Source organism: Sapajus apella, unplaced genomic scaffold (assembly GCF_009761245.1).
Source record: "Sapajus apella isolate SASKATOON/1434 unplaced genomic scaffold, GSC_monkey_1.0 scaffold75, whole genome shotgun sequence".
NCBI classification, from domain to species: Eukaryota; Metazoa; Chordata; class Mammalia; order Primates; family Cebidae; genus Sapajus; species Sapajus apella.
In genome coordinates this window covers 4,642,465-4,659,116 of record NW_022437015.1, presented here as the reverse complement: position 1 = coordinate 4,659,116, position 16,652 = coordinate 4,642,465, and the positions used below count along the sequence as shown (strand labels likewise).

Below are 16,652 nucleotides of genomic sequence, written 5' to 3'. Positions count from 1 at the left end.
ACACCTGTAATCCCAGCACTTTGGGAGGTCGAGGCAGGTGGATCACCTGAGGTCAGGAGTTCGAGACCAGCCTGTTCAACATGGCAAAACCCCACCTCTACTCAAAATATAAAAATTAGCCAGGCGTGGTGGTGTGCACCTGTAATCCCAGCTACTCAGGAGGCGGAGGTGGAGGTTGCAGTGAGCCAAGATCATGCCACTGTACTTCAGCCTGGGCAACAGAGCAAAACTTCATCCCAAAAAGAAAGAGAGAAGAGAGAGAATCTTTGCCCAAACCTGGATATAAGGAACTAAAAAAAAAAAATTGCTGGAGAAGAGACTTGGCTGAACAACTAAAAACATGATGAATGGACATCATCCTTAACAAGAGGCTATTGAAGAAAGAATGCAAGATGGGGCACAGGCACAGTGGTTCATGTCTGTAATTCCAGCACTTTGGGAGGCCGAGGCTGGAGAATTGTTTGAGCCCAGGAGTTTGAGACCAGCCTGGGCAACATAGTGAGACTCTGTCTCTACCAAAAAAATCAACCAAACTAACCTGGCGTGGTGGCATGCACTTGTAGTCCCAGCTACTCAGGACGCTGAGGCAGGATGTTCTCTTGAGCTTAGGAGGTGAAAGTTGCAGTGAGTTGTGATTATTCTACTGCACTCCAGCCTGGGTGACAGCAAGACCCTGTCTCAAACAAAACAAAAAATTTTTAAACAGAATGCAAGATGGTAATGAAGGTATGAAAAGTCAAATTTTAGAGCCAATTCTAAATTCAGGCCTAGAGCCAATTCTAAATTCAGGCCTCATCTAAATACATATTTTTCCCTTTCTGCTTAATGATACCCACATGTGGTAGCATACAGTGTGTATATATATATATGCAGAATTGATTTGGGAGTGTTTTACTGCTGTTAGTATTCACTAAACTGCAGGGCGAATCTGTCTTTCTTTTCTACTAGAACATTCTATTTGCTTTAAAATTTGAATGTGCTTATTTTAACATTTAGCCATGCCATCTGTTGCCTATTTGCATGGGTAATTCTATTTTGTATTTATGTAACTCCCATTAAACTGAATAAAAGTGTGATCATGGCACATGTGGGATTTTTCTTTTCTTTTTTTGAGATGGAGTCTTGCTCTGTCTCCCAGGATGGAGTGCAGCGGCGCCATCTCGGCTCACTACAACCTCTGCCTCCTGGGTTCAAGCAATTCTGCCTCAGCCTCCCAAGTAGCTGGGATTACAGGCGCCTGCCACCATATCCAGCTAATTTTTGTATTTTTAGTAGAGACGGGGTTTTGTCATGTTGGCCAGGCTAGTCTTGAACTCCTGACTTCAGGTGATCCACCTGCCTCAGCCTCCCAAAGTGCTAGGATTACAGCGTGAGCCACCGTGCATGGCCGGGATTTTTCTTTTTTATTAGAATAGGATAAAATTAGGTTAGTAGTAATTTGTGCTTTAAAGGCTAATTATTCATGCACTTGGCATCTTGGCACAGGAAAAAATTAAAAAATAAAGTATTGAAAATCTGGAGAATTTTGAGACAGGGTCTGGTTCTGTCATGCAGGCTGGAGTGCAGTGGTATGATCACAGCTCACTACAGCCTCGATCTCCCAGACTCAAGTGATCCTCCTACCTCAGCCTCCTGTGCAGCTAGGACAGCAGGTATGTTGTCCATGCCTGGCTAATTTTTTGTATTTATTTGTAGAGACAGGGTCTCACCATGATGCCCAAGCTGGTCTCGAACTCGACTTAAGCAATCTGCCCACTTCGGCCTCCCAAACTGTTGGGATTACAGGTGTGAACCAATAAATCCGCCCAGGAGAAATTTTTGAGAAATTAATTTTCAAATAAAAAGTAGTTACTGTTCTCCCTAAATGTTATATATTTCAAACGTGTTCTTTAGGGAGGTGGGGTGAAATATTCAAAATGGCTATTTAGGGCTGGACACGGTGGCTCACACCTGTAATCCCAGCAGTTTGGGAGCCCAAGGAAGGTGGATTGCTTGAGGTCAAGAGTTCAAGATCAGCCTGGGCAACGTGGCAAAACCCCGTCTCTACAAAAATGTGTGTGTGTGTGTGTGTGTGTGTGTGTGTGTGTGTGTATACACAAAATTTAGCTGGGCATGGTGTTGAGAACATGTAGTTGCAGCTACTCAGGAGGCTGAGGTGGGGGAGTGAACTGAGCCTGGGAGGTCAAGGTTGTAATGAGCTGAGATTGCCCCATTGCACTCCAGCCTGGGTAACAGAGCCAGACCCTGTCTCAAAAAAAAAAAAAAAAAGGTCTATTTAATATTTTTAGATGTATTTGAGGTCAGGGCAATAACCAAGTGTCCAGACAGTTTATTCCAAAGTGCAATTTCAGGAAAATTCATATTTTATCTGTAAGTTATAGTGGGACATTTGTTTAAAATATCAATTTTTCTTTGCACAAATGAAGTAATCTTCCAATTTTAATTTTTTATATCTTTATAGTAAATAATTGTCATGCCGTATAGATACAAGATTCCTTATTTTGTTTTTTTATAATTAAGAGCTGAAGGTTTATATATTCATTTTAATTTTCTTCATGAAGAACTGGGAGTAGTAAAATGGTGTGCCTTTTGTGTCTATGTTAATTTCTCCTTAAACAATTTTTCTAAGATGGTGGAGTTACCTTAGGAATGGTGCTTTTGTGTGAAGCTGCTACCTCTGACATGGATATTGGAAAGCGAAAGAGTAAGTCACCTTACTCAAAATATAATAATGCTGCCTGTAATATGGAAAAAAAGTGATCTCTTAATCACTTTTCCTCTTTTTTTTTTTTTTTTTTTTTTTTGAGACGGAGTTTCGCTCTTGTTGCCCAGGCTGGAGTGCAATGGCGCGATCTCGGCTCACCGCAATCTCTGCCTCCTGGGTTCAGGCAATTCTCCTGCCTCAGCCTCCTGAGTAGCTGGGATTACAGGCATGTGCCACCATGCCCAGCTAATGTTTTGTATTTTTAGTAGAGACGGGGTTTCACCGTGTTGACCAGGATGGTCTTGATCTCTTGACCTCGTGATCCACCCGCCTCGGCCTCCCAAAGTGCTGGGATTACAGGCGTGAGCCACTGCACCCGGCCTCACTTTTCCTCTTATGTATAGGATAAGTATGTTATTTTACCCCTTCACTACTTTTTTTCTTTTAATGTCATGTCTGTTATTAAACCCCTTTACTATTATAAAAGTAACGTATGCTCATTATAGAAAACGTAGAAAAAAACAGAAGCATGAAACATTTTGTGGGAGATTCATCACCCATTATTCCACCACTGGAAAACTAATTATTTTTAAATTATATTTCTTTCCATTTATAAAAACTGTGTGTATAAAATTTTGGGACTTTATACCCCCTTTTTAAACAGGAGTTTAATAACATAACTTTTTCTATATGCATAATTTTAAGCTTATACTCTGTTTTTGTTTTCTTTAAGACAGGATCTCATTCTGTCACTCGGACTGGAGTGCAGTGGCATAATCATAGCTCACTGCAACCTCCGCTTCCTAGGCTCAAGCTGTCCTCCCACCTCAACTTCCCGAGTAGCGGGGACTACATGCGTGTGCCACCAGACCCAGCTAATATTTTGTACTTTTTGTAGAGATGGGGTTTTGTCACTTTGCCCAGCCTGGCCTCAAACACCTGGACTCAAGTGATCTTACCACCTCAGCCTCCCAGAGTGTTGAGATTACAGGCACGAGCTGCCGTGCCTGGCCAACTTATATTCCATGTTGTAATTTACTATTCTGATTTTTTAAAAACATTTAGTTTTTTCCTAATTTCAATTAAAATAATTTTTTAGTTACTATCATGATACCTTAAGCATCATTCTTTTTTTTTTTTCTTGAGACGGAGTTTTGCTCTTATTACCCAGGTGGGAGTGCAGTGGTGTAATCTCAGCTCACTGCAACCTCTACCTCCCGGGTTCAAGCGATTCTTCTGCCTCAGCCTCCTGTGTAGCTGGGATTACAGGTGCCTGCCACCACGCCTGGCTAATTTTTGTGTTTTTAGTAGAGACGGGGTTTCACTATTTTAGCCAAGCTGGTCCCAAACTCCTGACCTCATGATCTGCCCACCTCAGCCTCTCAACGTGCTGGGATTATAGGCATGAGCCACTGCTCCTGGCCTCTTTTTTTAAAATTTGAGACAGGGTCTCATTCTTTTGCCCAGGCTAGAGTATTATGGAGAGATCATAAGTCACTGCAGCCTTGACCTCCCTTGCTCAGGTGATCCTCTCACCTCAGCCTCCCTAGTAGGTGGGACTACAAGCACGCATCGCCATACCTGGGTAATTTTTTTAAGAGATGGGGCCTCATTACATTGTCCAGGCTGGTCTTGAGCTCCTGGACTCAAGCAGTCCTTCTGCCTTGGCCTCCCCAAATGCTGTGATTTACAGGCATGAGCCATCACACCCAGCCTATGAGTACATTTTCTTAGAGAATAAAAGACTAACTTTTCTGTACTGAGCATGTTTTAATACTCAGAAAAAGTATTTTATTTTTAATTTTTGTGGGTACATAGTAGGTGTATGTATTAGTTGGGTACATGGGATGTTTTGATGTAGGCATGCAATGTGTAATAGTCACATCATGGAGACTGTGGTATCCATCCCTCAAGTATTTACCCTTTGTGTCATAAACAATCCAGTTATACATTTTTAAATGTACAGTTGTTATTGGCTATAGTTACCCTGTTGTCCTGTCAAATAGTAGGTCTTATTTATTCTATTTTTTTGTACCCATTAGCCATCCCCACCAACCCCCAGCCTTCCCCAACTATCCTTCCCAGCCTCTGATAACCATCCTTCTACTCTCTGTGTCCATGAGTTCAATAGTTTTGATTTTTAGATCCCACAAATAAGTGAGAACATGTGATGTTTTTCTTTCTTTACCGGAATTATTTCACTTAACATAATGATTTCCAAGGCCGGACATGGTGGCTCACACCTGTAATCCCAGCACTTTGGGAGACCAAGGTGGGCAGAACATTTGAGGTCAGGAGTTCTAGACTACCCTGGCCAATGTGGTGAAACCCCATCTCTACTAAAAATACAAAAATTAGCCGGGCGTGGTGGTAGGCGCCTGTAATCCCAGCTGCTCGGGAGGCTGAGGCAGGAGAATTGCTTGGACCTAGGAGGTGGAGGTTGCAGTGAGCCGAGCTGGCACCACTGCACTCCAGCCTGGGTGACCAAGCAAGACTCAGTCTCAAAAATAATAATCATAATAATTTCCAGTTGCATCCATGTTGTTGCAAGTGACAGGATCTTATTTTTTTATGACTGAATAGTACTCCATTGTATATATGTACCATGTTTTCTTTATCCATTCATCTATCGATGGACACTTAGATTGCTTCCAAATGTTGGTTATTGGGAACAATGCTGCAACAAACATGGGAGTACAGATATCTCTTTGACACTGATTTGTTTTTCTGTGGGTATGTACCCAAGCAGCGGGATCGCTCGATCATATGGTAACTCAATTTTTTATTTTTTGAGGAACCTTCAAACTGTTCTCCTTCGTGGTTATACAAACTTACATTCCCACCTACAGTGTTCAAGGGTTCCCTTCTCTCCACATCCTTGCCAGCATTTGTTATTGCCTGTCTTTTGGATATAAGCCATTTTAACTGGGGTGAAAGGATAGATATCTCATTGCTGTTTTTGTTTGCATTTCTCTGATGATCAGTGATGTTGAATAGCTTTTTATATGCCTATTTGTCACTTGTATGTCTTCCTTGGAGAAATACCTATTGAGATATTTTATCTTTTTTGATTAGATTATTAGATTTTTTTCCTGTAGAGTTGTTTGAGCTCCTTATATATTCTGGTTATTAACCCCTTGTCAGATGGATACTGTGCAAATACTTTCTCCCATTCTGTGGATTGACTTCTCACTTTGTTGATTGTATCCTTTGCTCTGCAGAAGCTTTTTAACTTGATGTGATCCCATTTGTTCATTTTTGCTTTGGCTGCCTGCACTTCTGGGGTATTAATCAAGAAATTTTTGCCCAGACTAGTGTCCTGGAGAGTTTCCCCAATGTTTTCTTGTAGTTGTTTCGTATTAATAGTTTGTAGTCTTAGGCCAGGCACAGTGGCTCACATCTGTAATCCCAACACTTTGGGAGGCCAAGGCGGGCAGATCACTTGAGGCCAAGAGTTCCAGACCATCCTGGCCAACATGGCGAAACCCTGTCTCTACTAAAAATAGAAAAATTAGCTGGGTGTGGTGGCACGTGCTTGTAACCCCAGCTACTAGGGAGGCTGAGGCAGGAGAATCACTTGAACCCAGGAAGCGAAGGTTGCAGTGAGCTGAGATCGCACCATCACACTGAAGTCTGGGCAACAGAGCAAGACTGTCTAAAAAAAAAATGGCTTGCAGTCTTAGATTTAAGTCCTTAATCCATTTTGAGTTGATTTTTTTATATGGTAAGAGATAGGGGTCTAGTTTTGTTCTCGCTATGGATATCCAGTTCTCCCAGCACCTTTTATTGAAGAGACTGCAATTTCCCCAGTGTGTGCTCTTGGCACCTCTGTCGAAAATGAGTTCACTGTAGGTGTATGGGTTTGTTTCTGAGTTCTCTCTTCTGTTCCATTAGTCTGTGTGTCTGTTTTTATACCAGTACCATGCTGTTTTGGTTACTATAATTCTATAGTATAATTTGAAGTCAAGTAATGTGATTCCTCCAGTTTTGTTCTTTTTGCTTAGGATAGCTTTGGCTATTCTTGGTCTTTTGTGATTTCATATAAATTTTGTTTTTTCTATTTCTGTGAAGTTGTCATTGGCATTTTGATAGGAATTGCATTGAATCTGTAGATTGCTTTGGATATTACGGATATTTTAACAACATCGATTCTTCCAACCCACAAACATGAAATATCTTTCCATTTTTTGATGTCCTCTTCAATTTCTTTCAGCAGTGTTTTATAGTTTTCATTATAGAGTGCTTTTACTTCTTTGATTAAGTTAACCCTTTTCCCTTTTGCCCCAAGAATACTTCCCAGCAGGGCTTGTGGCTGCAGTATTTATCCTGAAATAACTTTGCCACAAAATATCTTGCTTTTATTATTATTTTCACATCAACTCTAATCTATCAACTTTGGGAACAAAATTGACATATTAGACTTCACTGAGTTCAAGTGATCCACTACCACCACTGAAAACAGTGCTGTAAATAGAATAATGTACTAGATATCATTCCATTTATATTTCCATTATAGTGGTATTTCTATTTACAAAATATGGTAATTCTTGACCACTGAAAATGTCAAATCCTAGAGAATGTAGCATTCCATGTGTAATGTTAACATTGTTCTCAAACAGTTGTTGGCCAGAGATTCATTTGATGAATCTGATTTTTCTGAAGTAGATGATTCTGATGATTCAGATGATTCTGATGTTAGTTCTGTTTGGTAACAACTTCAAGAACAGTTTTTCTGTTTTATTTTAATATTGAAAAGCAGTCAGATTTGCTTCAGCCTCAAAGAGCACGATAATATTAAATGAGCATTGGCAGCAAGCTGCACTTGTTTTTTGTAAATGAGAAAAGAATTAAAGAGAAATATTGTTTAATGTTTACACATTAGCCCCTAGTCACATTGTGTGAAAATTAGAAAAAGAATTTTTCCAGCTGGGCACAGTGGCTCACTCCTGTAATCCCAGCACTTTGGGAGGCTGAGGCAGGTGGATCACGAGGTCAGGAGTTCAAGATCACCGTGGCCAATATGACGAAACCCTGTCTCTACTAAGAATACAAAAATTAGCCAGGCGTGGTGGTGTGCGCCTGTAATCCCAGCTACTCACAAGCATGAGGCAGGCGAATCACTTGAACCCGCGGGGGTGGAGTTCTCAGTGAACCGAGATCACACCACTACACTCCAGCCTGGGCAACAGAGCAAAACTCTGTCTCAAAAAAAAAGGAAAAAAGAAAAAGAATTGTTCCATAAGTAAAACAAAACTGAAAAATTGATTTTTTTTTTTTTTTTTTAAAGACAGAGTCTCATTCTGTTGCCCAGACCGAAGTGCAGTGGCATGATTGATCTTGGCTGACTGCAACCTCTGCTGCCCAGGTTCAAGCGATTTTCCTGCCTCAGCCTCCTGAGTAGCTGGGATTACAAGCACCTGCCACCATGGCTGGCTAATTTTTTGGTAGTTTCTAGTAGAGACGGGGTTTCACCGTATTGGCCAGGCTGGTCTCAAACTACTGACCTCGTGATCCGCCCACCTTGGCCTCCCAAAGTGCTGGGATTACAGGCATGAACCACTGTGCCTGGCCAAAAGTTGATTTCTTATCAGTCCCTAAGTATACTTCCCTAGAGAAAGCTTGTCAAGTCTGTAGGCCGCATGTGGCCCAACACAAATTTGTAAACTCCCTTAAAACATTATGAGGTTTTCTTGCAATTTTTTTGTTTTGAGCTCATCAGCTAACATTAGTGTTAGTGTATTTTATGTGTGTCCCAGGACAGTTCTTGTTCCATTGTGGCCCCGGGAAGCCAAAAGATTGAATACCTCTGCCCTAGAGCTTCCATTGCTGTTGGACACATGCTTTCCTTTATCCCTATCTCTGTAGTTCTTAGCCATTTTTATTCCACGGATTCAAAGAACCTCTGGTCGTGGCAATGCATACTTGAGTATTTGGGGATTAGTATTTGTAGTTCAGTTTAGTAACTGCTGTGCTAATGTAGAATATGTGGGATTAGTGGAGAGAGCTATGAATCTAGAGCTAAGGATCAGATATTTTTTTCTCATTCAAATAAGGGATCCATGTTGATTGAGTTACATATATAAGGCTGTGTAGTTACCTGTGCATGAATAAAGTACTTTCAATGAGGCTATCACAATGATGTCATCAGCTGTCTAAGTCAATATTTATCAATAATACCACAAGCCACTTTCAGGGATTTTAAAGTTTAATAAATAAGCCGGGCACAGTGACTCACACCTGTAATCTCAGCTCTTTGGGAGGCTGAGATAGGAAGATCACTTGAGCCTAGGTGATCAACACCAGCCTGGGCAACATAGTGAGACACCGTCTCCTAAAAAAAAAAAAAAAAAAAAGTTAGCCAGGTATGGTGGCACACATCTGTAGTCCCAGCTACTCGCGAGGCTGCAGTGGGAGGGTTGCTTCAGCCCAGGAGGTTGAGACTGCAGTGAGCTGTGATTGTGCCACTGCACGTCAGCCTGGGCAACAAAGCAAGACCCTGTCTCAAAAAAAAAAAAAAAAATGGATGATTTTCTTGTCAGTAGTAAGACAGTGTTTCTAACAGTAAACTATTGAGTGTAATGGCTTTAAAAGAATTCACACATTTGAATTTACATAATTATGTAAAGGAGTTACTCTATTATATGATAATGGAGCAAATTAAAGGTTCTTGAAGAAATGAGGATGAAAATTGTTGAAAAGTTGAGATTTATCAATACTGTATACCCCCCTTCCTTTTCACTCTCTGAAAGTATAGACTGCCCTGGTTAGTTATTATATTCAACTTGCTCATTTTACTCTCCTTTTATTTTTCTGCAGTAATGTGTGTGGCTGGTATTGGACTTGTTGTATTATTCTTCAGTTGGATGCTCTCTATTTTTAGATCTAAGTATCATGGATACCCATACAGGTATGATTCTTACTTTTTATTTATAAAGTGATTGCCAATACTTGGAATGATTAGAGTTGATATTACTTTATAACCCTTCTTTTTGCTTTACTTCCAAACTATTTTAGCTTCTAAAGGAAAGACCATAGGCTTTATTTTTATTCATCTATTTATTTATTTTTATTTTTTTGAGATGGAGTTTCACTCTTATTGCCCAGGCTGGAGTGCAATGGCACAATCTTGGCCTACTGCAACCTCCGCCTCCCGGGTTCAAGTGATTCTCCTGCCTCAGGCTCCCAGTAGCTGAAATTACAGGCGTGTGCCACCATGCCCAGCTAATTTTTTTATTTTTAGTAGAAACAGGGTTTCACCATGTTGGTCAGGATGGTCTTGAACACCTGACTTCAAGTGATCTACCTGCCTTGGCCTCCCAAAGTGCTGGGATTATAGCAGGAAGCCACGTCCAGCCTATCCATTTATCTTTAGAGACAGGGCCTTGTTCTGTCACTCAGGCAGAAGTGTAGTGGCGTGTTCATAGTTCATTGTAACCTTGAACTCCTGAGCTCATGCAATCATTTCACCTCAGCTTCCCAAGTAGCTAGGACTACAGTTGCACATGACCACACCCAGCTAATATTTTTATTTTTTGTAAAGATAGTCTTGCTATGTTGCCCAGCCTGGTCTTGAACTCCTGACTGCAAGCAATTCTGCTCAGCCTCCCAGAGAGCTGGAATTATAGGCATTAGCCACCATGCTCAGACGGCTGTAATTCAGATATGTTGCATATAAAATTTAAGATAATTATAATGGGCAATATTTGTATGTGATTTGTCAGGAACATCTTTTAGGTTTATTCTGCCATCACCTAATTTATTCTAGAAATCTCTATAATACATAATGATTAGAACATTTTATACCATTATCTATTCACATAGCTCCTTGTCTGCATACTATACTTTCTTTTGAAGAAGAAATGATTTTTTAAATGTTTTTAAAAACTTCTCACCGCTACTTTTTTTTTTTTTTTTTTTTTAGAAATAAAGTGCCATTGCACTCCAGTCTGGGTAATAGAGTGAGACCCCATCTCAAAAATAATAATTATAATAATGTATCGTCTACAGAATAATAACTGGAATGTGAGGGTAATTTTGCTGGGACTTCTGTTAATTATTTGATCAGCAGTGTTGATTCAATAGCATGTGCCTGTAGTCCCAGCTACTCAGAAGGCTAAGGCAGGATGTTCACTTGAGCCTGGGAGTCCCAGACCAGACTGAGCAACATAGCGAGACCCCATCTCTAAAAAACAAAAAAAGAAGAAGAAAAAAATAAGATTATTAATTAGTGTCTCTGTTCAGGAGATATTTTAACTTGAGGTTATTCTGTTTCCTTTTGTCATAAGACTAATGGGTCTCTCAGTGTTTCTCACGATTTGTTATTGATGCCCAAAGATGATCACATATGTACAAAAATGCTCTTTTATCTGTTAAAACCAAGATATTGCTTAGTGGTTACAGGTAAAGCCTACTTTTCTTTCAGATACTAATTGATTGGTATATATTTTTGTTTCAGCTTTCTGATGAGTTAAAAAGGATCCCAGAGATACACAGACACTGGAGTACTGGAAATTGAAAAACAAAAGTCATGTGTGTTTGAAAAGAAAAATGCAACTTGTATATTTTGTATTACCTCTTTTTTTCAAGTGATTTAAATAGTTAATCATTTAACCAAAGATGATGTGTAGTGCCTTAACAAGCAATTTTCCGTCAAAATCATGAGGTATTTGAAAATGATTCTCCTCTTAACTTTCTCTTCCCAGTGAACTTTATGGAACATTTAATTTAGTAGAAGTAAGTATATTATAAAATTGGTAAAACTACTACTTTGTTTTAGTTAGAACAAAGCTCAAAACTACTTTAGTTAACTTGATCATCTGATTTTATATTGCCTTATCCAAAGATGGGGAAAGTAAGTCCTGACTCGGTGTTCCCACATATGCCTATTACAGATAACTACATCAGAAATTCATTCTTAGCTTTTCCATCTTTGCATGGATGTGTATACTTTACACATCTTTCCTTTTGGGTAGAAAAATTATATGTGCCATATGGTCTTCTGAAAATGGAACACCATTCTTTTTTTTTTTTTTTTTTTTTGAGACCGAGTTTCACTCATGTTACCCAGGCTGGAGTATAATGGCGCGATCTCGGCTCACCGCAACCTCCGCCTCCCGGGTTCAGGCAATTCTCCTGCCTCAGCCTCCTGAGTAGCTGGGATTACAGGCACGCACCACCATGCCCAGCTAATTTTTTGTATTTTTAGTAGAGACGGGGTTTCACCATGTTGGCCAGGATGGTCTCGATCTCTTGACCTCGTGATCCACCCGCCTCGGCCTCCCAAAGTGCTGGGATTACAGGCTTGAGCCACCGCGCCCGGCCTGGAACACCATTCTTCAGAGCACAAGTCTAGCCCTCAGAAAGACAGTTCTCCTCCTCCTTGCATATTTCCTACTGAAATACAATGCTGTCTGTGATTGTTTTTGTTTTGTTTTGTTTTGTTTTTTTGTTTCTTGAGACAGCATCTCACTGTGTCACACAGGCTGGAGTGCAGTGGCGTGAGCTTGACTGACTGCAAACTCTGGCTCCCAAGTTCAAGCGATTCTCCTGCCTTAGCCTCCCAAGTAGCTGGGATTTACAGGTGTGCACCACTACGCCAGGCTAATTTTTTGTATTTTTAGTAGAGATGGGGTTTTGACAAGCTGTTCAGGCTGGTCTTGAACTCCTGGGCTCAAGTGATCCACCCACCTTGGTCTCCCAAAGTGCGAGGATGACGTGTGAGCTACCACACCAGCACTGCCTGTGCTTCTCCATAGCTGTGAACATGAAAAAGAACCTCTATTGGGAGGCTGAGGCAGGTGGATTGTTTGAGGCCAGGAGTTTAAGACCAGCCTGGCCAACAAGGCAAAACACCATCTCTACTAAAAATACAAAAATTAGCAGGGCTTGGTGGCTCATGCCTGTAATCCTAGCTACTTGGGAGGCTGAGCACGAGACTCACTTAAACCTGGGAGGCGGAGATTGCAGTGAGCTGAGGTCACGCCACTGCACTCCATCCTGGGTGACAGAGTGAGACCTTGTCTCAAAAAAAAAAAAAAAAAGTATCTCTAAATACAGGATTATGACTTCTGCCTGAGCATGGTGTTAACTACCTTGTATTTGGAAAGATTTCAGATTCATTCCATCTCCTTAGTTTTCTTTTAAGGTGACCTATCTGTAATAAAAATATAGCTTAGTGGTAAAATTAATGTAACTTATACATGGTCTAAAATGTTTCTGCAAATTAGAGTTTGTCACTTATTCCATTTGTGCCTAAGAGAAAAATAGGCTCAGTTAGAAAAGGACTCCCTGGCTGGGCATGGTGGCTCATGCCTATAGTTCCAGCACTTTGGGAGACCAAGGCAGGCGGATCACGAGGTCAGGAGATCAAGACCAGCCTGGCCAACATGGTGAAACCTCGTCTCTACTAAAAATACAAAAATCAGCTGGGTGTGGTGGTGGACTCCTGTAATCCCAGCTACTTGGGAGGCTGAAGCACAAGAATCACTTGAACCCAGGAGACAGAGGTTGCAGTGAGCCTAGATCTCACCACTGCACTTGAGCCTGGCAACAAAGCGAGACTCTGTTTAAAAAAAAATAAAAAGACAGAAAGAAAGAAAAGGAATCCCTTAGAGTGGGAAAGGAAAATCAAAATATTGATTTGTTGCCTATATATAGAAATTAAGTATTTCTTGAAAGCTCTTCTATGTTTTGCTGTTATGTTAGCCTTTATTCTCTTCCTTTGGGTAGAGAAACAAAGTACAAATTTGGAGGGTTTTTTTTTTAATTTCGTCTCTTTATTCTGTTAGTGAAAATAACCATATGTGCTAACCATTTCTGTGAAGAATGTTTTCATGGTTATCGTTATATCTAACTATAACCTCCCCCATAGTTATAAAGAGTAACCTGAAATGCCACTATTGTGGAAATAGGAGAATTGTAATTGTGAAAAAATAATTTCAAGGAAGTCTTACAAGTATTACATTAAAAAGATACTATGACTGCCTCCTGCTATTTACCATCTAATAACCCTGCCATGTGCTTTGCAGAAAGAGATGGATATTATAGTAGTCTCAGAAGAAATATGTTATGTGGGATTTTTTGTTTTTCATTACTAGATTTCATGGATGAGGGGATATGGTTGACCTTTTATTCTTTAATGGAGCCATTTTTTGTTAATGACTCACCTGTATGTTGTGAGATTCTGAATTCCTTATCTGCTATTCTTATACCTGTCTCAGGCCAAATCTATGCTGTGGTTCTTATGAGACTTGTATGAAGATGCCCTGATTTGTACAGATTGATCAGGGGAATACTACTGCCACGTAATCTGTATAGTTCCAGATAATTTACCATGAACATTGACAGAATGACAGGTTTTTGTATTTGCTTTTTCTCCTTTTAAGAGCACATTCTTCTGTAAGGAGAAGGGCAGCATTCTGGTTAAAATCTGTGGAAAGCTAATTTACTACACTTATAAAATAGTGTTACTTTTGTGAAAACTTTGAATTAGCTTTCATATGAAGTGCCTTAAGTAGACTCTTCATTTACTTTTCTAGTAAGGGTTTAAATATCATTTGTTATGCATTTTTAAGATACTATTCAGAATGACACATTATAGTAGTAAAGATAACCAAATGTCTGGCTGTTTGCTTTTTGACCGTATCAATAAACTTTTACAATCTAAATTCTGAGTATTTGATTACCGTCTAAAGAGGAGTGATTTTTAAACACTAAACTAGAATTTTTAAATTAAGATATTTCATTTTGAAGTTATAATTAAATTCATTTAAATTTCATATTGTCCTAAGGACAGTTTGATGGGACAGTTTCTTTAAGTATTTCTAGATTGGGATATATTCTTCTAGGAATCTGTCCCTCATTAATGTTGTTACCCATTAGGTTAGTCAAAACAACCAACATCAGTAGATAAATAACTGTTTGCAATAATCGATCTACCTTTCATCCCAGACAGTGAACATTCCTTGACTAGATAATTTCCTTTTGGTAATAAAAACTTGGTTTGAAATTTACCCTGGCAGATTATCAGGTTATATGAAACTAGACAGCAGCTCATTTGCAAACATGGAGTGGAAACACTGAACAGGAAGTAAAGAGATCTGGCTTTTAGCCCTTGCTCTGTTCCTGTCTAGCTATATGACCAGAGGTGTCACCTGAACCTCTTTGAACTTACTTCTTTATACTAAGTAGAGTGTATTAGACTAAATTACCTTAGTAGTACTTCCTACTCTATTGTTCTATTATGCAAAATATTAAAGATGCATTTAAATTTGAATAAATAATATTTTATATCCACATTTGGTGCTGAATTAAAATTATTTGAAATGCAGGATGTTCTGCAGTCAGATTTCTGAAGCTAGGAAATGCTGGTGGAGGCCGTTATCACTAGAAATTATTTAATACGCATTGAAATATTTTTTGGAAAGGATGCACTTGGAAGTTGTATTAGACCATTCTTGCATTGCTGTAAAGAAATACCTGAGATTGGGTAATTTTTAAAGAAAAGAGGTTTAATTGGCTTGAAGTTCTGCAGGTGTACAGGAAGCATTATGCTGGCATCTGCTCAACTTTTGGGGAGGCCTCAGGAAACTTATGGTGGAAGGCAAATGGGGAGCCAACACATCACATGGCCAGAGCAGGAGCAAAAAGGCGGGGAGAGTTGCCACACACTTTCCAATGACCAGATCTTTCGAGAACTCACTCAAGAACAGTACTTAAGGGATGGTATTAAATCATTCATGAGAAACCTGCCCCCATCCAGCCATTTCCCACCAGGCCCCATTTCCCACCAGGCCCCACCTCCAACATCGGGAATTATAATTGGATGTGAGATTTGGGTAGGGATGAAGATCCAAACCATACTGGAACCAATACATTAATATGATTTTTTTTTTGAGATGGAGTCTCACATTGTCACCCAGGCTGTAGTGCAGTGGGGCAATCTCGGCTCACTGCAGCCTCCGCCTCCCAAGTTCAAGTGATTCTTATGTCTCAGCCTCCGGAGTAGCTGGGACTACAGGCAAGCACCACCCACTCCTGGCTAATTTTTGTATTTTTAGTAGAGACAGGGTTTCACCATGTTGATAAGCCTGGTCTCAAACTTTTGACCTCATGTGATCCACCAATCTCAGTCTCCTAAAGTGCTAGGATTACCTGCATGAGCTACCGCACCCAGCCTCGAGGTCTAGATTTACTTGGGTTCTGCCCAATTCTGAGCGGGAATGAGATCAGCAACTGTAATAGTATGCTGTTGGAACAGAAAGTCAAAGCCAAAAGGACCTTAGATACCGTTTAAATCAGCCCCTTCATTTTGACTACTGAAGAAACCTGCCATAGAGAAGTGAAGCAATTTACTGAAGTTTATTCCAGGGAAATGCCTACAGGTTTCCTATTTAGCTGCAAATTCCCTACGGATTACATTGCAAGTGTAGCTGCAAATTACTCCATGGACACTTGGAAACCATACTGTAGTTCAACCCACAGCCCATGGGCTGCATGTGACCCAGGATGGCTTTGAATGCAGCCCAACACAAATTCATAAACTTAATTAAAACATTATGAGATTTTTTTGTGATTTTTTTTTTTTTTTAGTTCATCAGCTATCATTAGTGTTAGGGTACTTTATGGGTGGCCCAAGGCAATTCTTCCAATGTGGCCCAGGGAAGCCAAAAGATTGGACACCCTTGCTGTAGTTCATGCTCACTGGGATTGCTTCCTGACATCTAGGTTGCTGGGGGAAGAGTCCTAATGAGAGAGATGTTTCCCTAGTGAGCAGACTTCCTAAAGAAGGAGTTTGATCTACCATTAATCTGTAAAAGTAAGATTTAGGTGGGGAGACTGTATTAGGGTTCTCTAGAGGAACAGAACTAATAGGATAGATGTATATATGAAGGGGAGTTTAGGCCGGGCACAGTGGCTCATGCCTATGATCCCAGCACTTTAAGAGGAC

The 16,652-nt window shown here is 40.1% G+C and overlaps 1 protein-coding gene across 1 annotated transcript in view; it reads left to right on the top strand.

Moving 5' to 3' along the window:
* MAGT1 (magnesium transporter 1) overlaps positions 1-11,506 on the top strand; it is a 62,179-nt gene extending 50,673 nt beyond the window's left edge. Inside the window, exons 8-10 of the mRNA XM_032251346.1 lie at positions 2,630-2,704; positions 9,521-9,611; positions 11,160-11,506. Coding sequence (XP_032107237.1) covers positions 2,630-2,704; positions 9,521-9,611; positions 11,160-11,175 — 182 coding nt within the window. The 3' untranslated portion in view covers positions 11,176-11,506. The remainder of the gene's footprint in view (positions 1-2,629; positions 2,705-9,520; positions 9,612-11,159) is intronic.
* Positions 11,507-16,652: the final 5,146 nt, after the last annotated feature.